The 21,448-nt window shown below is 54.4% G+C and overlaps 1 protein-coding gene across 1 annotated transcript in view; it reads left to right on the top strand.

The window, feature by feature from the left end:
* MAPKAPK2 (MAPK activated protein kinase 2) overlaps positions 1-20,678 on the top strand; it is a 63,286-nt gene extending 42,608 nt beyond the window's left edge. The window contains exons 6-14 of the mRNA XM_055319180.1: positions 15,400-15,539; positions 15,628-15,692; positions 15,871-15,950; positions 16,422-16,548; positions 17,194-17,269; positions 17,671-17,795; positions 18,159-18,244; positions 18,373-18,453; positions 19,013-20,678. Of these exons, the coding sequence (XP_055175155.1) occupies positions 15,400-15,539; positions 15,628-15,692; positions 15,871-15,950; positions 16,422-16,548; positions 17,194-17,269; positions 17,671-17,795; positions 18,159-18,244; positions 18,373-18,453; positions 19,013-19,156 (924 nt within the window). The 3' untranslated portion in view covers positions 19,157-20,678. The remainder of the gene's footprint in view (positions 1-15,399; positions 15,540-15,627; positions 15,693-15,870; positions 15,951-16,421; positions 16,549-17,193; positions 17,270-17,670; positions 17,796-18,158; positions 18,245-18,372; positions 18,454-19,012) is intronic.
* The last annotated feature ends 770 nt before the right edge of the window (positions 20,679-21,448 follow it).

The raw sequence follows: 21,448 nt of genomic DNA, 5'->3' as shown, positions 1-21,448 counted from the left end.
TTAGCAGCCACATCGTGGCATTGGAGGCAGATGAGCTAATGCTTGTGAAAAAAAAAAATTACCACAAATCTCAGGCGATTTTGAGGTTGTCCATTTGAAGTCATCTAGAGCCTCTGGTATTAATGGCGTTCACTCTGTACTTTCTACTCGCCACCACCCCATCTATTCTTTGCTACCACCTTCTGAGAAAGGCACCACTAAAATGAACTTAATAAAAACTTTTTGGTTTAAAACAGAGTTTGTCAACTTTGGCACTGTTGACGTTTTGGACCAGGTGATTCTTTGTGGTGGGGGATTGTCCTGTGCTTCCCAGGAATTAGCAACTCCCCTGGCTTCTGCCTGCTTGCGATCCTGTCCATGCCCACCCCCTGCCCCCTCAAGCTGCAACAATCAGAAATGTCTCCAGGTATTTTCATGTGTCCCCTAAAGAGGAAAATCATGTCAGGTTGAGACCATTCTTAAGGCATAGAACTTAGTCACTGAAAAAATTTTAAATAGTAAAAAATAGTCACTGAAAAAATTTTAAATAGCTCTTCCTGGAGGGTAACCAGTGTTCTTCTTTAGTATATGTATTTCCATATTATGTCCTTTATGGAGGACCATCCTTGCTTTTCGCAGTTCCCAGTATGCATGGATTTCAGTTAGCACAGACTAGCTAAGTAACCCCAGACCCCCAGCACCCCACTTGCTGTGGTGTATTAACTCTGAGTAATTGCACAGAGTCTAAACTTTGCTGCGCGCTCCGCAGTCCACAGATCACTATGTACATAACAGATGTTTTTTATGATCAGCGCCCAATCACATCCCTTCCTTCAGAGTCTGTCAGTGGTGGTCACTTGCTGCCCATCTGTTGTCGGGTTCACACTCAGAGGAAAGTGTGCACTTGTGTTACCTCTGTGTCCCCTAGTGATAACCTCCTGTGACAGTTTGCAAACATGGATAATCAAAAGAGGGAGTTGACCAGCAAAGATGCATTTTCACAAAGAATCGGAAAGTGGTAATGCTGGAAGTGAAACTGGAGCTGAACGTAAACGGAGCTTACCTGGAATTACTAGCTGGTTGTGGGAATGTCGACACTTCCACCGCTCCACATTCCATGACTCTACAGACGAAGCCAGAGGAACTCTGGAAGGCAAACTCATTGACATGAGTGATCGTGATGGAAGCATGAAGAAGTTCCAGAGGAAGTGAAAAACCCCTCACATTGAAGGCACTTTTGGAGGTGTCTTGCAACATCGAAAGCACAAAGGATAGAATGTGGGAAAGTGACCCAGACTTGGGACAGAGTATGGCAGGTTGCAGAGGCGGAGATGAGGTGGGTTGTGCGTCCAACGACAAGAAGACAAGCACTCTCCCAGCTACTCTGGATAAGTTCTTCACAAAGAAATGACACACTCATTCTCAATGTCTAGTATTTTTTATTACAGTGTACTAAACACAAGTTTTACTATTTTTTCCATTTCTCTATTCATTTATACCTGACAGAGAGTTTTTAATGTCTTGACGAAAATTTCTAAAGGTCATGGAACAATCTTCATTTTTTCCATTGATGATTAAGATTGCTTTGCACGGTCATGTGTGTGGTTCTATATTAGTGTGCAAAGCAAGTCAGTCTATATTTAGAGAAGTGTGGGTAAATGCACATACACAACATTTCTTTTGCTTTTCCTCTTGTTTTTTTTTTTTTCAAAACATTTTACAAAAATAGGATGTATCAATTTGCAGTTTACTTTTTTCACTGCAGGGCACCTTTTTTTTGAAGAACTTTGGATCTCAGTATGTCTAGATCCACCTCATTCCTTGTGATAATTGTATCTCATTTTGCCTGTAGTTTATTTGACAACTTTTCTGTTCGTGGACATTTCGTTTCTCTCTAGTTGTCTTTTTTCTCCACGTGAAAGAACCCTGAAGTGGATGTCTCTGGCAGATTCCATCACTAAGCCTCACTGAATGGATGAAGACAGTGGAGATTAGAAAGGAAAGAACCAGAGCACCTGGCTGGCTCAGTCAGAAGAGTGTGTAACTCTTCATCTCGGGGTTATGAGTTCGAGCTGCATGCTGGGGGTAGAGATTTCTTTAAAATACAATCTTGAAAAAAAAAAAAAACAACAGAAAAGAAAGTAAAGTGACTGCCTGAGTTCAGGCAGCTACTAAGCTTAGAGCTGACATTTGAACTTAGGACCATCCAGTTCCAGGTCCTCGCTTTTAACCACAGCGCTTTATAGCTTCTCTTCTCTTTTCTTAGAAGTAGCTTTTACCAACCACAGCAGCAGCAGCAGCAGCAGCACCAAGTCATAGAGTTTACTGAGCAGGGCACGATTCTATTTGCAAATGCGTCATTATTCCTATCACCTAACCAATAACCCTACGAGGTAGATGCTGGTGTCATCTCTGTGTTACACTAAAGGACGCTGACGGGAGTTAGGAGACTCTCAGGGCCACAGCATGGTCAGTGCAGGAACCAAGACTCCTCCGTCCTCGGGCAGCCTGGCTTCACAGCCTTTGCTCTCACTCCTCGTGTTACACGGGTCAGATTGGAGAAAGGGCTCTTTTATCACGTGCTATTAGAGGCCTTTTTTTGGATGTGTGGCTTTGTTTTGGCTCGTATTTCCACCTACTGTAATCTTTTATAGAGATATGTTACTCAGGACACCTCGAGTTTTTGGTTCCCTGCAGGTTTGATGAGCTTGCTGTCTAGTCTTTGTCTTCAGCCAGTCTGTTGGTAAAATACTAGGCCAAGCCACAGAAGGCATTTCTTGGTTTGTCCCTGGAGCTGTTCCCTGGGTTTAGTGAACAAGCAGGTATTTATTGAGTAGGGCCATACTGCCATGTATCCGGCCTACGGTTTGACATCAAAGGTGAACAAGATCTAAGGGAACATCAAGTGTCATCTATACCTCAAAAAAAAAAAAAAAAAAAAAAACCAATAAGATACAGTTCCAGCCTCTGAGAGGCACAGGGTCTACCCAGCAGGGGCAGAGAAATGGTCTTATAAATAATGCCAATGAGTGTAGAAGTAGGAGTTTAACAAGAGTCTTGGGAGAGCAGAGAGGGAAGAGGGGCTTGACTGGTGGTCACCAGGGAGGCTTCAGAGAGGAGGCAACACTGTGTTGGTGCTTAAAGGATGTGGACATAGAGGCATGACTTGTTCGAGAACAGGGAAGTTCAGGGGAGGTCAAGTTGAGAGAATGTGTTGGGAGGGGAGGGCGGAGATCTTGTAGGTAGGAGCCAGGAAAGACCAGGCTGGGGGTTTAGGTTTTGTCCTGTTAGCCAGGGAACAGGTTCAAGGAAGACCACGTCCTGCTCACATTTGCCTTTCAGGGCTTGACACGTGATGTATCGGAACAGGCTAAGGCTACCATCTAGAAACCGATTAGAAGGCACGGAAGACAGGAGGGAACCAAGCAAGTGGGAACAAGACTGGAAGAAGGAAGATGGAATGTTTTGGAGATCTTTCCAAACAAAATCAGATTGGTTCTGTGGGTGAGAGGGTGAGAGGGTGAGGATGACGACTTCAAGGGCTATCTGGGGGCCTGGCCAGAGGTGACGGCATTGTCACCAAGGCCGAGGAGCAAGGCCGAGGGAGCGTGGAGTTCGGCCCGGCCCCAGATCCATTGCTAACCCGTTATCATCGTCACGTACAACAGCTGCACGTACTGCGGCAGCGCTTCTCCCTGTCGCCCTTTCCTCCTCTGCGAGGTCCGAGGTGCTCAGGTGCAGGGCTGTCCACGGGCTCTCGCCCCTGGCCCCCCGTGGTCTCTAATTCAGTAACCCTGCTAATAAAGGAACCGAGCTTGGGTCTGCTGGGGCTTCTCCGGGAGCCCAGGCCGGGCTGAGATGGTGCAAGTCAGAATCTGCTCGAAGCTTTGCCCGAGACCGACGTGGAGCTAAGCAGCCCTTAGGGACCCCCTGGTGCAGAGCGTTTCTGTTTCCTCCAGTCTGTTTCCTTGACTTGTCTGCGAGCTCCTTAAATCCCCAAATGTTTAGCCTGGTGCCTGGGGCCCGGGGGTGCCGAGGGGTGACGCTGCCGAGAAGCGGGCTCCTGCCGTCATCTCCCCCTCCCCGTGCACCCCGCGCGATCGCCGCCGCCGCCGGTTCTGGCCTCACCCCTGCAGGCGTCTGCGCATCCTGGCACTCGAGTCTGGTGAGATTGGCATCTTGTACCTGCGTCCTCCTCGGGTGCTCGTGAGCTGGTTCCTGGTCCGGTGCCCATCGGAGGTGCAGACGGTTCGCTTGTTCCGTCGGAAGAACGTCCTCCTGGACAGAAAGGATGGGACACATCGGAGACGAGTTCCCTCCCGCATCGTCCCGCGTTCCTGTAGCCTAGAGCCTCAGCCCCCACGACGGGCCCTCGCGCTCCCTGGTTTTTCTCTGGCTTTGCACGTAGGGTGACGACACCCCGAGTGGTTCTCATGTTGCCACCGGCCCTGCTCACTCTCCGCGCCACCCTCCTGGGGTCGGTCCTGTCTTCCGTGGCTCCCTGTGTGGTGGACTTGGTCATCTGTGACTGCTTCTGTCCTCCTGCTTTCCTGTTCCGGGAAAATTGGGGACTCTTGTGCTTTACATGCTCAGAGTCTGCCTGGGGGAGACCAGACCTTATATTGCAAAATGCACCCCCCCCCCCGTGGGATCTCTGCTCATACTGTTCCGTTGTCAACATCTAAATACTGGTTTTCTGCGGGTCTAAGCTAAACAATTGTTTTTGTCCCCTGGTTTTTTCTTCCCCTCCTTTGAACTCTAAAATGACAAGGTTACTTCCTCCCAGTGTGGTATTCTTGTTGTTATTGTTACTGCTAACTACGGTGTTTTGTTTTCCTACGTAGCTTACTAGACTTTGCTTCCTGGTTAGCATTGAGTCCAAGGAGCATTTCCCTTCCTTGCACCTCTGGCTTTGTGACAGGTAAACCCTTTAGAAAGGCACGGCAAGAATTTATCAAGTGCCCTGCTCTTAGCAGGAAAAAAAACCACAAAAAAAACAAAAAAAGCACCTTGCCTGTCTCTCTCCATCAGATGTCCTCGTGTCCGTGTCGGCTGATGCGAGCTCTGTGTTGCATCTGGACCACATCTGCTAACTAGGGAAGAGGGGCTCCTATTTTCCGCCATCTAGTCTCTCCAAGGTTTCCCCAAGAACTACTTCTGACTCCTTTACCTTCTCTCTGAACCCTGCTGTCCTCCTGTCTTGGGCACGTGGAATTGTGGAATTATCAGGGGTGGGGTGTTGCCCTCTTTTGTAGGACCCTCTCTTCTTCCACTTTCTCTCGATCTACTCTCTCTACGTCCCATTAGATCTGTTGATGAAGGGGTACGTGCCATGAATCTCATTCCACTGAAGTGGAGTGATGATGATGACATGGCATTTATCACTTCTAATTAAGAATTTGAATCTGCTTTGTCACCTGTACAGGGTCAAGTTGCTAGAGGCAGCACTGGCCAGAACCAGTGTTGCTGACCTCCCTCCGTCTTTATTTTCCTTCTTTTTTTTTTTAAACAATATTTTATTTATTTATTTGAGAGAGAGAGGGAGAGGGCATGGGGGGGGTGGTGTGGGGGGAGAGGGGCAGAGAGAGAAGGCTGAGCAGGGAGCCCAAAACGGGGCTCAATCCCAGGGCCCCAAGATCATGATCTGAGCTGAAGGCAGATGCTTAACCAACTGAGCCACCCAGGCACCCCTCTTTTTTTTCTTTTTTAAAGATTTATTTACTAATTTTTATTTCACTTTTTAAAAAGATTTTATTTATTTGACAGAGAGAGAGCAGAAGCAGGGAAAGCAGCAGAGGGAGAGGGAGAAGCAAGCTTTCTGCTGAGTAGGGAGCCCGATGTGGGGCTCCATCCCATGGTCCTGGGATTGTGACCTGAGCTGAAGGCAGATGCTTAACTGACTGAGCCACCCAGGCGCCCCTATTCACTTATTTTAGAGAGAGGGAGAGTTTGCACACGTACGCACGCGAGCCAGCAGAGTGGCAGAGGGAGAGAGTCTCAAGGAGCCCACTGGGCCTCTCTCGACGCTGAGATCATGACCTGAGCCAAAGTTGAGTTGGACGCTCAACCAACTGAACCACCCAGGCGCCCTGATCTTAATTTTAATTTCTCTTGATAATTTGTCCATCTCAGGATTTTTAAAAGCCATACCTAGATATTATGAAGAAAATGGCATGTTTTCATCCTTCCACTCAGATTTTATCTTAAATCCAGCTGGGAGAGTTGAGTGTGTTTCCTTCCTACCACTGTCTACCTTGTGTCCTCAGGGAAGATGCCTTGTATCCTGTTGTACTCCATGGGCAGTAAAGTGGTTCCGATCGTACACGTATACATTATATCTCTTCAGCATTGAGCTGGATGCGGGGCCAGACAGATGCAGAGATAAATGGGGGCAGGGAAGGCAGCCAGGGCAACAATCAACTACTATTAGCAGCTCAGGATTTGCTTGTCAAAACCTCGTTTGCCGTAAAACAAGAGTCTGGAACGTGGAGCGTGAACTGGTGTGCGTCTTGGCCCTGGCAGTGACTCGCCGTGTGTCCTCAGGAAGGGTGCTTCCCTCGGGCCTCGGCTGCCACACCTGTAAGTGGGATCAGCAATTGACTCTTCCACAGGGCGGTTAGGAGGCTTACGTATAACGTATGTTCTAAATATAGAGTGCACCTGACACATGCTTGGTGTGGTTATACATGAAAATTCCTCTTTCTCTTTCAAAGTCATAGTCACCTGCTAGAAGAAAGAGAAATATCTGTGTCCCTCAGCCGTTCAGTTTCCTCCCTAAGACTCCAGAGGGCTTGCCTCTCCCCGCCGTGTGCAGCGTTCATGCCCATAGAAGCCAGAAGTGGTTATCACTGGTGGTTTGGGGCCTCGGCCCATTCTTTATTAACTTGGTACTATTCTCCAGGAAGACACCAGGCCTTTGCATCAGCCGGGTAGCCCTCATACCTGGAGTTACGCTAGGTCCTCGTCCCTCCCCTGGTCCGCGTGGGATCCCCTGTCCCCGTCCACTTCCCTCGCCCGCAGGAGGGCCAGGTTGCTATGGGGCACGTACAGCTGTGCCACTGTCCCAGGCCAGGGGTCAAGTAAGAACTGAGATGTACTGCCTCCTGGAATCGAACCCCCTCGGCTTGATTTTTAAAAAGAAATACATGCAGATGGTAAGATCCAAATATAACAGAAAGATATAAAGCAGAAAGGAGAAGGGGGGAAACAAGAAAAATGCACATTTCTCGCTGGAACCTACTCTTAACTGGTGGTTCAGCTGGTGGCTGACATTTTTGTGGGGGAGGGTAAAGACATCAGAAAAGTGCAAGCCCATATATGTTCTCCTCTCTGCCTTAAGAAACAAAACCACCCAAATGGTATTCTATGTTTCTGTTCTGTTCAGGACTTAATTTTTTTTTTTAATTTTTCAGAATTTAAAAAACACACAAAAGTAGAAAACATTACCTGTCTTACCACCATGTACAGCGAACCATTAATTAACCTTTGATGTGCTTGCTTGCTTGCTTGCTTTTATGAATATACCTTAAAAGTTACTTAAGCAGTGCCGGTGCAGGTCCACTAAACAAGCTGGGATGGTAACGATAAAGCCAGAGTGTCGTCCTGTCCTTTGTCTGCTCGCCCGTGGGTGGACACTCTCTTCTCACCACCGCGTGGATGTGTGGTCCTGCCTCTCTCCTGCCCGGGCCCGGCCCCTAAATCCTCTGTTGTATGGGCGCCCTGGCACTTATCTGACCAGCTCCACAGCGGTGGACGTAGGTTGTTACCAGTTTGGGGCCGCTAAAATGCTCTAGGAACCTATTTATTAGGATGGTTTCCTAGGTGGGCAGTGACTTCGTGCAGAGTTTGAACATTTACAGTCTTGAGAGATCCGGCCAGACTCCTCAAACAAGATCTGTATCCCTACTGAGTGTATGAGAGAGTGCCCTTTCCTCTCAAATGTTGGCATAGACCCAAGAGTTTTATTTTGCTTTGGTTTTGGTCCAACATTAAAACATGTTTGCCATTCGGGTGAGATTGCTGTCGTTGTTTTTATAAGCATTTCTCTCTTAATGAGTTGCATCAAGAATCATTTGGCCGTCTGTGTTCCTTTCTCTTTGAACTGCCTGTTCTTATTCTTTGGCCATTTTTATATTGGGTTGTTAATCTTTTACAATTGATTTCCCAGTTAAGTTAGCCTTTTATCCATTATGTGTTGCAAATATATATATTTTTTAAATTGTCATTTATGGTGTGACTTTTAAGCTCCTTGCCTTTTTGTTGAACCTTGGTCTTTTATGGCTGCCGCAGGAAGGTCCTGGAGAGAGAGGGTGGGAACCACCAGAAGGTCCAGCTCGTCTTCTGGGCAGTGTGGTGTGGTTGTTGCAAAGCTTTTAGTCTTGGATTCCTCATTGTTCGGTGTGGCTTTGTTCTGGGTGGAGATGTCTCCCTATCACAATAACGAAAGCCAGTAGCAAATAGAGAGTACTGCTTTTACCTCCCAGCCAAATATCTGGGAATGTATGCACCAGCCAGGGACCCTGATGCAGCACTTCTGTGTATCTTCTACTTCGGTAACCTTCTAAGACTTGCGAACCCTGTTGAGATTTCTGCTTAGATCACTTCTAGGGGAAGACCAACAGTAGCTCCTCGCTGAGCTTTGCAGAAACTCTAGAAGGGGGCATACTCCTTACCCCAGCCCCCACCCCCCCCCATAGATGTAGAGGAAAACCACTTCAACCAAGACCCATCTGTCATCTCTTATGTTTCTGAGCTGGGCTAGAGGTAAAGAGACGTGACCATGTCTCCAGGCTGTAAGCAGCTCTCCCTAATTTGCGGGGGGCTGAGGGAGAGTCTCCCTCACCGCCACTGCTGGTTTCTGGCAGCACCCTGTTTAGTTTCTTTATGCACACACAGATCGAATTAAAACCGCTTTCTCACCGTGTACCTCCTGCATGCACACGGAAGTCCCATGGGGCACAGGCCTTACTTGCTCAGTTCTCTGTTAGATCCCAGCACTCTCCAGAACAGTGTGTGGCCTGTACTGGGTACTCCGGATGTTTGCTGAGTGATGGCATTTCGGGAGGGTGAGCTCACGTGCTGGACCGTGCGTGCTGTGTGTGTCCAACCTGTTTCCCTCCCTGGCTCCGGACCCAGAGATGGAGGCTTTGAAGGGCCCAGACAGAGGTCACATGATGTAAGGACAGCGTGTCCTGGGCCTGTGTCCCCGTGACCTCCTCACACCTCCCTTTCTCGCTAGCACAGGGCTGTGGGGTCCAGTTCCCCAGCCAGGCTGGAAGGAGAGGTGTGACCATGGCTGAGCCGACACAGAGGACGGCTGGCTGGGGAGTGGGGGGGCTGGGTCAGAGCAGACTGGAGCTGGAGAGGACGGAGGATGATGGAACCAACCCCTTGTGCTGTGGTTCCCAGTGTCTGCTCACCCCCTCCTGCCCCCCCCCCCCCCCCCGACTGCAGCCTGCACCTGCTGCAGCGGGCTGCCTTCCTGCTCCAGACTCCAAGGTGGCAGCCCCCTGCCGTGGACCTGGGGAGGCTGAGCTGCCTGAGAGCCTGAGCCTCTCTGCTCCCTGGCCGGCCTGGGGGTGTGGATGACAACCTCCCATTTACATTTGGAGAACTAAGCTGCTTTCTTGGCCTCTTTAAAAGTACAAATGCTAATTGTAAATCACCTAGAAAATAAAGATCTGAGGAAGAAAAAAGTAAGGCCCTGTAATCCTGCTTTTCAGATGGAATTACAATTAGTGTTTTACTGAGTATGAATACTCTTCCTCTTACACCCCCCCCCCAGGTATAAATAAAAATATAGAACTGCACTGGCCATAATAAGCCTTTGAAACTGGGTTTTTTTCACCTACTATCGTATACTTTCTGATGAGTAAGTGTAGGGAAACTAAGATTGGGATTTGTGCTGCAAAGAAAGAGCCGGGGTGAGTGCCCCCACTCACGGTGACGGAGGACCTAACAGACTCGGGACTCCGTTCTGCATTAAGTGTTCACTTCAGACATCACATTCGTGATTACAGATTATATAGCTAAGTGCAGTTTTAAAAAAAGCAGTCTCAATTGCTGGTTGCTGGGCCGCTGGCTTCTGGTTGGCATAACGGACTCGGGATTGGGATGTACATACATTCAGGTTCCGTCCAGGGTAGTAGCTTAGGGTAAAATTTTAAAAACAGGATTTCGGGATCAAAGCGTTTGTACTTTCAGGCATGTCTACGTTTTCCGCCCCCATTTTTGGCGTTGATGTCATGGATGGTTCTGGCGGATTCTGTGCCTTTGCCTTCCCCCATGAGGCGGTAGAAAAGGAGCGTCAGGAGCAGTGGGGCCCCACATCAAATCCCAGCCCTGCCACCGGCCGCTGCGGAAAGGCTTGGAGCTAATTGCTTAGTTTCTCTGAGCCCGAGTCTTCTCGTTTATATAAAGTTGGATGAGGGCAGCCCGGGTAGCTCAGTGGTTTAGCGCCGCCTTTAGCCCAGGGCGTGATCCTGGAGACCCGGGATCGAGTCCCACGTCGGGCTCCCTTCATGGAGCCTGCTTCTCCCTCTGCCTGTGTCTCTGCCTCTCTCTGTGTGTGTCTCTCATGAATGAATAAATAAAATCTTAAAAAAAAAAGTTAGGTACTTCCTCTGGGGTGGATGAGGGGTCCCCATTCGGAGTAGTTAGCACCCACTTAGCACAGAGCATGCAGGAGGTCAGGGGCCCCCTTCCCCTGCTCCCGGGGGTCCTGCACGGTGTGTGTGGGGGACTCACAGCAGCAGCCCTCCTGCCCACATCCTTCTCCTCTTTAGCCCGCAGAGCACCCAGCACCCAGCACCGCCCCATCCTGTAGTGGGGGGTGGGGAGGGGGTGGGGGGCTGGTGCATGACACACGGGGCCTTGGGGCTGACCTGCTATGACCGAGGACGTCTGGTTTAACGACACACCGCACACACACCACACACGGGCAGCACAGCCAGCGCCTGACTCAGGCTTTTGCATCACTCTTGGCTCCCAGTCAGGCCTGGGAAGGGAAGGGGTGGCTTCCTTCTCTCCTTACAGTGCACCCCGCCCCCAGCTGTCCGGTTGAGGCAGTGGAGGGAGGCCAGGGGTGCTCAGGATGCCCAGACTGCCTCCCTGCCGGTATTCTGGGGCCCCTCGGGGCTACTAATACCCCCTTGACCGAGGAGCCCTGCGACAGCGTGGCCGGGAAGTGAGAGCAGAATGATGCTAACACACGCGTGTGCTGCTCGCAGTAGGTTACAGGGGGCGTCTAGTAGCTCATTTCATGTAGCTGAGGACTCTTACTAGTCTGCTTTAACCGATAGGAAACTGAGGCGTGGAGGGGTTAAAGACGTCCACAAGTTCACACACCTGGCAGCTGTTAGAGCTTGTGAAGGGTGTGATCCCTTGGGGCCTGGGACTCGCTCCTTCCCGTCAGTCCTCATGTCCCCATTGCTGGCGAGCCGGGCTCCAGGCCCTGGGCTCTGTTTCTTCCCATCTCTCTGGCTCAGCTCAGTTTAGGATGCTGACTGCTCCTGAGTCCTTCCCTGTGGCCCCATGATGGAAGACTTGGTTGGGAGGACGGGAGGTAATGGGGCCACAGGCAACCAGAATTGGGGGCCCCAGTCCTCTTGCCTTTGGGCTCCAGCAAACTGAGACAGGGAACAGCATTTGGGGAGAGCTCCCGCGTCTCCCTCATCGCCGCTGTCATCCTAGAGTTTCCCAGGCCCTTGCCACAGTTGGTAGGGTGGCCTGGCCTATTGCATTGCGATCTAGCACATGCAACAATTAACCTTTTCTACAGTGCAAGAGAATTTCAGACGCGAACTACAGGGGGTGGAGACAAGTCACAGTATCTGCTCCGTGCTTTGCGTGGGCTTAAAATATTTCATAAACCCTTCCAGGCTCTTAATGTCTAAGGGCCTGTGGCTTCTTAGTGAGAAGACCCTCCCCGTCTCCCTCTCTCCCTCCCTCCCTCCCTCCATTCTGGGTCCCTGAGATCTATAGACCTGGGCCCTTGTCTTTGTCCATGCCAGAGAGGTGAGCCTTTCCTACTTCTCCTGGGTGACTCTATTGGCTTCTGGTTGAACCTGCTGGTGGCTCCTGGCAGGACCCCAGGAATCCTGTTTTTCCTCTGGCTTGGAGCTCAGGCCCCCCCCCCCCCCCCCCCCCCGGTTCTTTACTTAGCTCTGTACTCCAGATTAGCACATTCTTGCTGTCCTCCCTCCAGGCTCTCTGCACCCCACAGCTGTCCACAAAGCCTCTTTGGCTCTTTAGGCTCTTCCCCCATGACATCAGCCAGCCTGCCTGCCTGACTCAGTTGAAGGTCTTAACTTTGTTGCTAGAGTTGGTCTTCATATCCATTCAGAGATTTCTCATAAACACGTACCTGGATGCCAGTCTCCAGTCTTCATGGGAAATTCTTATGTACCTTTTAGAATTTAAAAATACTACCCTTTCCAGTTTACTTATTTCACTAAATTAATTGTTTTGCAAATGAGGAAATCGTTTTGTCAGAAGGGTAGGTCAGCTTACCTGACCCAAGCTAGGAAGTGCAGAGCTGGGGTATGAGTTGTACACCGTTCCCAAGGCCAAGTGTATTGTACTGGGTCCATCTGGCTCACCGACCAGGTGAAGAATTGCATGTAGGCCCGGAGGTGGGATGGGAACCCATGCCTCCTGCCCACAAATTCTCCTTTGCCACACAGTCTAACCTGTCTAAGGCAGAAAGAGCAGCATTTGGAGCGGGAGCTCTGAGTTCAGGAGGGACCAAGGGGCACTTGGGTGTGGCCCTTGACGTGTCATCACTCGGCACAGCTCTGGTTGGGCAGGGCATGGAGCTGGTTCCCAGATTGTGGTCACTGGACTGCCTGTAAACCCAGCCTGGAGTCTTGCTGGTGACTTGGACCGGCTTCCTCAGTGGGCCCCGGCCTCAACTCGAGGTGATGGAGAGGGTGCCTCTGCCTTGGCACTTGTGCTGCTGGTTTCCAGTGATAACTGCCCCTCTGATGACAAAGCCTTCTTAAGGGGTGTTCTTTCATTAGATGCTTAGAATGACTCTGTAAGGAAGGGGGCCCCCCTCACGGATAGATGCAAAACAGGCTTAGAAAGGTAATGACGCCTTCAAGGTCATTGGAGATACTGACCAATTCGAGACCCTGCCCCTGGACGGATGGTAAATCCCTGACCTCGGGTTGCCTCTGAGTAAATCCTCCAACTGTGCTTCTTCTCTGGCCTCCTAGTGATCAGGGTACCTGCAGGGGGCGAGAGAGATCTTCTTACTCGGCTGCTCTGAGGACTCTTGCCTCTGAACCCTTTGAACCTGCCAGTTGTATAGCACATTGGCTCACTGGGTTATAAATATTTCCTGTGTCGGCCTCCCGTAGTAAGTACCCTGACCCCCGCCAGCCTGAATTCTTTCAGACTGGGACTCCTCTGTTTCCTCTTGGCGCCCTGCACAATGCGGGACCCAGTAAATGCCCGGGGAGTGGAAGTGCGCTCCACAAATGAAGTGATGAAGTTGGCCGGTGCCTTCTCCGGCGTTGCTTAGAGCGGGGGAGAGGAAAATAAACTTTTTCTCCTGGGCCGTGGTAAGGTGGGTGGCCGAGCTCGAACCTGTGCAGTGTCCCCAGATGGCCACGAGGTGGCAGTGTGACCCCGTGGGCCGCTTGCCCCGGCCGGCACCTGTTTGGAGATTGTGCTGCGAGGTCAGCCTGCAGGTGTCTGTCCGGACTGGTCTCGGCCTCCACCCCTCCCGGGGAAGCTTTGTGGTGACATGGAAAAGGCCTGGGCTTTGGGGTCCAACCCTGGCCCTGCCTTTCTCTAGGGACTTAGCCCTGGACACACTGTTTCCCTGAGCTTCGATTTCCTCATCCCGTAACATGGCAGTTGCACAGTCAGAAGAGGCCTAGTATGTCGTGGCCTGCAGCGTGACGAGGTCTGTCCTCACGGCTGGGAGTTCCCGTATTTGCCTGTCGCTGCCCTCGGTCACCTGGCTCCGTCCCGGCCATCCCAGCTTTCTGACCAAGCTTCCTGCACTTTCCAGCGGGTCTCTGAGCCTCAGCTGCTGCATCCCCCACCTGCCCCATCCCGGATCCCCCCTAGCAGGACCCCATCCCCCTGCCTTCCCTCCGCCTCACCGTGTCCCTCTCGGCCTCGGCCCTCTGATGGGGACTGCGTAGGGCTCATCTTGGTGGCCCACAGAGATGGGAAGTCTGTCAGGGGCGGCGTCTTGGTTGTTTTGGCATCAGTGCTGTGCATTTAGCCGACAGTCCGTGACGAAAGTGACAGCTCTGCTTGTTGGGCATCTGCCAGGGGCTCTGCTGGGCGCTTTGCAGAATTGCTTCGTTTAATCCTTGTCACAGATCTACCCCCCATTTTATAGGGGGATAGACATGATGCCTTTGGCTCTGAGCAATGAAATTCTACTAAAAGCAGTTTGTAAAATAATAATAATAATAAAAATAAAAGCAGTCTGTAGAGCAAGGAAAGATTGTTATCGTACCAAACACAAGTCCTGAGGGCTGCTCCGTGTCAGCCAGGCCCCAGGTGACTGTCACGCTTCCTCCCCGCCTTGCCTTCCTCCGTGTGCTGATGCGTCCTCCCGCCAGGTGCCGCGTGCGGGAACGGAGGTGCGGCTTCCTGTGCTTCCTTTAGGAGGCCGCTCGCAGACTCGTGACCAAGTTCTTCTTAGGCTTGTTCCCAAGCTCGTCACTGGTAAAGAAATTCATGCGACTGCCTGGGATTAGTCAAGATTCAGCCCCTGAGGCTGGCGAGGGATCCAGGTGAGGGATCCAGGTTCCATTAGGGCCCCTGGCCACCTGGCCCGTGGGACAAGGTGCAGGACGGAGGCTCATGAGTCAAGGGACCTGCCGAGGTTGCACACCTGGCGAGAAGCGGCGTCCGGCCACATCGGGCTTGAATGAAGTAAAGCGCACGACGGAGAAAGCGCGTTGCTCTGGATTTGGTGTGCTGGACCTTGAGGGGTCTTGGAAGTTCCTTTTCCTACTGCTTCTGGAGTCTCTCCTTCCTCTCGGCTCCTTTCCGTGATTGTGTGCCTTCTCCTCAGACTGTCCTCCTCAGGCCTGCTTCAGCCCCTGTGCCCCAGGGCCCAGTTCTGCCGCCCTCCAGGGCAGCCCGCAGGCCCGGCTAGACCGAGTGGCCCCGGGGCTGATTTCGGCCTCGGCGAGGCCCCGCGGGGTCGTCTTGAAGGTTCCCTTTAGAGCAGGTAAGGGAGCTGCAAAACTCTAAGTCAGGATTTAGGAGGAGAGGCCAGAGAAAGTGCCGGGGGGGTGGTGGGGGCTAGTAGGGGACCAGCAGGAGCAGGTGTGCCGGCGGGGAGAGCCCGGGCGCCCCGGAACAGACTCCCGCCGGGTCATGCCGGTGGCCGCCAGCTGCCCGCCTGCGGGGACGGCGCAGTCACGCAGGAGGCCTCTGGGCTTGCAGATGCTTCAGGACTGCCCCAAGGCCCGCCGGGAGGTGGAGCTGCACTGGCGGGCCTCGCAGTGCCCCCACATCGTGCGCATCGTGGATGTCTACGAGAACCTGTACGCGGGGAGGAAGTGCCTGCTCATTGTCATGGAGTGGTAAGCCAGGCCGACGGCTCCGAGGGCCAGGCGGGCACGGAGAGGGCTGCTGGGCCGGGCCCGCCCCCTCACGGTGGCTTTGTTTCAGTCTGGATGGTGGAGAACTCTTCAGCCGGATCCAGGACCGGGGAGACCAAGCGTTCACGGAAAGAGGTAGGAAGGGTCTGCTGGGACAGGCCTGGGCGGGCAGGGCCGTCGGGGGGCGGGGGGGGGACACACCGGGGCCGCTCCTCGGGTGGGTGGGGGGTGGGAGGGCGCTAACTGACTGGGTCCTCAACCCTCTTGCCACATCTTGCGACTCTGCTTCCTGTCGCCCACCCCCCTGCCACAGAAGCGTCAGAAATCATGAAGAGCATCGGCGAGGCCATCCAGTACCTGCACTCGATCAACATCGCTCACCGGGATGTCAAGGTGCCCGCTGTCCGCTGCCGCGTGGGAGCCACGGCCCGAGGGGCCACGGCGACCCTCGGGAGGTGGCCGGGCTTGCCCTGCGCCCTGCTGCTCCTCCTGCGGCAGAGCAGGGCAGGTGCTGTTCTCTGCCCACCGGGGCCGCCCTCTCTGGGCCAAGCCCCAGCCCAGTAGCGAAGCCTTCGGTGGCTACGCCCAGCCCTGTGGTCCTCCTTAGTCAGCGCCACACAGTCACGCCTTTGGTCTCTGTGTCCCCGTGGTGTTTGTTGGCGGTTCTCTGGGCCCGTCTCTTGTCTCCAAGTACCCTGTAAGCTCCCAAAGGCAGGCACCTGGCCACGCGCAACGGATGCTCCTGATGGCGTGTCGATCGAGGGGGACAGATGGTTGTTGAAAGGGTGAGGGGAGGCAGGAATCGCCACCCTCCTCACAGGCTCAGCAGCGTTGCTGTCTGTCTGTCTGCCTCCCTCTCTGTAGCCTGAGAATCTCCTGTACACCTCCAAAAGGCCCAATGCCATCCTGAAACTCACAGATTTCGGCTTTGCCAAGGAAACCACCAGCCACAACTCTCTGACCACTCCCTGTTACACGCCGTACTATGTGGGTAAGTCCAGAGGGGGCCCGGGGAGCTGGTGTTTCCCCAGAGCTGTTGTCAGGTGCTCTCTACAGCTCTCAGGGGCCACTGGTCCTGGGGGGGTCGTGTCCTCTGAACCTTCCCGGACCTGGTTCTGCTGTGGCCTGCCCAGAAGAGTAGGGCTTGAGCGAGTTAATCTGGAATTGAGACGTTATGGGAGATCGATCTGTCTGGGAGTATAGGCAGGGTTTGGTGCACGCAGGTGCGCTTCCCCCAGAAGAGCAGCCATTGCCATCAGATGCCCAGCGGAGCCCGGGAACAGATTGGGTTCCACAGCTCCAGCCGAGTGAACTCACGTGTATCCAGAATAAACTCATGTTTGTCAAATTAAGTGGGCAGCATGGGCAGCATGGGCAGCATGGGTCAGGAAGGCTCTTCAGTCCAGGAATCGTCTCATCTTAAGATTCTAGCCCCGGGGTTCCTCTTGGAGGAGGCTCTTCTGCTCTCCCCCACGCAGCCCCAGCCTGGGGTTATGACTGTTCCCCCTCCCACCCCCGGCCACAGTATCATCACGATGGGCTGAAGGGTTGGGAGAGGGAGCATGATCCGCAGAGAAGCCGGGGTATATCAGTGTTCCAGGGGCCGGATCCACCCACACTGACCTTTGGTTTGCAGCTCCAGAAGTGCTGGGTCCCGAGAAGTATGACAAGTCCTGTGACATGTGGTCCTTGGGTGTCATCATGTACATCCTGTGAGTGTGCCAGGGAGCGTGTGCGGAGGAGGCTGGGCTGGGCTGGGCGTAGAAGGAGGCCTGCACCTCTCTGGGACAAGAGGAAGGAGCAGAGGTCCACATCCCCTTCTGGATGGGGGATTCCCTGGGAATCCCCTGCGTGTCCCCTTGTCTCCATGCTTATTGGATTCTGATAGCTAAGCGGCGGGTATAAAGTAGCTCACGGGCAGGAAAATGTGTGGTTTAGATGCTGGGTGTGTTGGATTTCTGGGGCTTGTTCTTGATTTCATATATTGTGCCCAAAATCCACGAGTGCATTTCTCTATGACCTTTCCAAGAAGCCTGTTCCTCACTCTGTTCCTGGTGCAAGTCCCCCGAATAACACCCGCACTGTCCCCCTCTCTTCCTGCTTCTTGATTCAGGCTGTGTGGGTATCCCCCCTTCTACTCCAACCATGGTCTCGCCATCTCTCCGGGCATGAAGACTCGCATCCGAATGGGCCAGTATGAATTTCCCAACCCAGAGTGGTCGGAGGTATCAGAGGAAGGTAAGGACCCCCTCCCCCGCCCCGTGCACGTGCACATGCGTGTGCGCACATGTGGTACCTGCGGGATCCGGCCCCCAGGGGTGATGTGGCAGTGGGTCCGTCCCTGTGCTCACACCTGCTGGGCACGTCCTGTCTGCATGAGGGACCCACCCTGGGCCACGGGTGTGGGGCTGCATGTAACCTATCAAAAGGTGTAACCATAATGCCCCTTGGGACCGGCTCTGTGGGCAGTCTGCCTCCAGGCAACCCCCCACCCCCACCCCCCTGTGCCCCTAAGTCTGGTTTCTCCCTGAAAACTTTGGGAAGAAGCAGAAGAGAGAGGGTGGCCCCTGAGCTGTCTCTGTCCCCTGCCCCACCCCGCAGTGAAGATGCTCATCCGGAACCTGCTGAAAACAGAGCCCACTCAGAGGATGACCATCACGGAATTCATGAACCACCCCTGGATCATGGTAAGCCTGGTGGGCAGGAGGGACCCAGGTCCATGGAAACCGACCCTCGGGCGAGGGCGAGGGCGAGGGCTCAGCCACCACTCTGCTCCCCGCCAGGCTTTCCCTTGAACTCCTTTTCTCCCCCGCAGCAATCAACAAAGGTCCCTCAAACCCCACTGCACACCAGCCGGGTCCTGAAGGAGGACAAGGAGCGGTGGGAGGATGTCAAGGTGAGGGGACCGCTGGCTGCGAGGGGCCCGGGGTCGGGGTGGGTGCCCGGGGGTGAGGGGCAGTGCTGGCCAGTGGGGTGGGGGGGTGTGAGTCTGCATTCGCTCACCCCAGGGATCTCTGTTACAGCGAGAGCAGTGACTCTGAGCCCCTTCCCTGGCCAGGCTGGGCCTGCGGTGGTTCCCTATAAGGAACCCGAACGGCTATCTGGTACCGTCTCCTCCTTTTGCAGATGAGGAGCCCGAGGTCCAGAGAGGGAGAGTGACCTGCTCAAGGTCACACAGCTAGCGATGGGCTGGGGTAGACCAGAGCCCAGGTCCCCTGACTCCTAGTCCAATGCTCTTTCTGCTTCCAGTGGGGTCGCTGGGGGCTCTGGGAGCGCACCCTACTGTTGTGGGCAGGCTCTGGTGACCCCGGCAGGGGTTGAGTCTGCTGTCAGCCTCGGACCCACTGACCAGCCTGTCCTTTCTCTGCTCCCACCCCCTGTCGCCCTCACCCTGCCCTTCCCTGTGTCTTTTATCTCCCCTGTTGCCCCGTGGGGTCACTCTGCCCCCTCCCCAGGAGGAGATGACCAGTGCCTTGGCCACAATGCGTGTCGACTACGAGCAGATCAAGATAAAAAAGATCGAAGATGCGTCCAACCCTCTCCTTCTGAAGAGGCGGAAGAAAGCTCGGGCCCTGGAGGCCGCGGCCCTCGCTCACTGAGCCGCTGAGCCCGTCCCGCTCCACTGGCGGACAAGCAATAACTCTCGACCTGAATATATTTTTTAAACGAAGAGACCCAGGACTGCCCGCTTCACCTCCCTCCTGGGCGGCGTGGAGCCCAGAGCCCGTCCGAGGCCGCATCCCGCCTGTGGTTCCCACCACCTCGGAGAGGGACAGGCTGGGAGGCTGCGGGCGGTGCGGAGAGAAGGGAGCAAGACGCTCTGGAACCTGTGCTCATTTTGCAATTTTATCAGTAATTTGACTTGGAATTTTTATGAAACTTCTTTTATTGTTCTTTCCCCCACTCGGCCTCCTCTTGCCCAGACCCGTTCCTCTCTGGATGTGTAAGGGCTTGGGGTTGGTTCGGGGGTGTTTGTGGCAACTGTCCGAGGGAGCGTCCCTGCGTCCACCTGCCCTCTCCTGCCCCACCCCGGCCGGGGGCCCCTGCGACTGAGGCATTCCAGGAGCTCGGGGCCCTGCGGGGCCGGGGCCAGGATGCCACCCGCCTCCGCGGGAGCCCTCAGACCTCACCGATGTGCCAGACGGATAGAGGCGAGTGTGATTGTGTGTGTGTGTGTGCGCGTGTGCCCGGATCTGTGTCTGGGACTGTGCATGTTCATGGGGCCAGGGGCAGGCAGGGCTGCAGAGGGAGGGCCCCTGCTGTGGCTCAAGAACCTCACCCCTCCTTGGGCCTGCCGTGCCTGCGTCAGGTCTGCCAAAGTGCCTGAGAAGCCTGCCCCGACTCAGCCCGGCCCCGCAGCCTGCCCGGTGGTTCTGGGAGGCAGAGAGGAGCCACCTGGGCTCCGGCCCAGCGGTCGGGAAGGCTGGACCACCCTCACCCCCACCCGTGGGCGCCTGTGCAGCGCTGGTCCTAGTCCTCCGAGGCGCTTCCCTACCCAGTAGCCTCTCTCCCCCTTCCTGCCATGATTAACCCGTTTTTGATGATTTTTCCTATATTTTGAGCCACTTCTCAACGGGCCTCCTCTCTGCGGGCCTCCTCTCTGCTCGTATGGGGGGAGCCTGGGCTGTTTAGAAGTGACTCGGAGCTTCTGCATTTTGCCGCCTCTCCTGGGCCCTGGGGGGTACTGGCCGGCTCCCCGTCGAGGGCAGAGGCGACACCCCTTGGGTGGCCCCGTGGGTGGGTGGGGGAGTCTTCACACCAAAGATGTCCCGACTCTGCCCCCGCCTCCGTTAGCCACTTCACCTCCACCCCCAAGCAACTCAGCCTTGTGTGTCCAGGCCAGTGAGGGGGGGGCGGGAAGGGCCCTCCCCCGGGTACTAGTGAGCAGCGTGGGGGGAGGTCTCCGGGCCAGGGGTGGGCACTGATTCTCCAGCTCTCGTCTCCCTCGGGGCCGAGTTGCTGGAGGAGCACCCCGGATCTTCTCCGGATGTGGGCAAGGGCTCCGAGGGCCCCCAGTGCCTCCCGGTCCCTGACGGCGTGGCCAGCACTCAGATTGTTGTAAACTGTTGTTTTGTATGAGCGAAACTGTCTTTACTAAACGGATTTAATAGTTGAAAGGTTTTCTTGCTCTTCCTTTGTGGGACGAAGCCTGTCCACCCCCCACTTCTCCTCTTTGCACCCCCGAGGAGAGTGCTGGTGTATGCTGGGAGGGCCCCCTGGGTGCGGGTGCGGGAGCGGGTGCAGGAGCACCTGGCCTGGCTGCAGGCTGGCCGGGCTGTGTCTGCTGTAGGGGCACGCGTGCTGCTCCTCTCTGGAGCAGGGTTGGGGGGCAGCATGGGGTGGGGAGCCCGTGCTCTCTCGTCAAATACCGAATCGGGAGCCCGCTGGCTTCTCAGCACATGATCCTTTGACCTGTTTAGCCACAGCCAGGTGCTGGCCGCCTCAGCCCGCCGAGGAGTGTGTTTCTGGGTTCAAATCCTGGGAGAGACCAAGGGAGCAGGGTGGTGTCATTCCCGAAAGTTCCAGGAGGGGGCGATAGGGGTTAGGCTTATGCTGAAAGAGTCTACACTGACCTGAAAGAGCCCTGCCACCGTCACCTGACCTGTTCCCCCCACTGCACAGATGGGAAGAGCAAGGCCCAGAGGTGGGACGTTTGGGATCACACAGTGGACCAGTTTGCGGCGGGGTCTAAGGTGGAAATCGGTCTGCTGGCCCCACTGCTCTTCCCTGCAGTCAGATGGAACAGCGATGCACCCTAGTTCACATTTTCTCACATGGTCCCCGGGGCTGACTGGGGAAAAGGGCAAGGCAGGGTGTTCCCCCTGCTGCATGAGTCAGGGAGCTGACTGAGGGCACGTGAATGTGCTGCAGGTCACATAGCAGCCTGGTTT

This window comes from Nyctereutes procyonoides, unplaced genomic scaffold (genome assembly GCF_905146905.1).
Source record: "Nyctereutes procyonoides isolate TBG_1078 unplaced genomic scaffold, NYPRO_anot_genome, whole genome shotgun sequence".
In the NCBI taxonomy this organism is placed as follows: domain Eukaryota; kingdom Metazoa; phylum Chordata; class Mammalia; order Carnivora; family Canidae; genus Nyctereutes; species Nyctereutes procyonoides.
The sequence above is the reverse complement of the archived record's forward strand: the minus strand, read 5'-3'. Positions and strand labels throughout refer to the sequence as shown.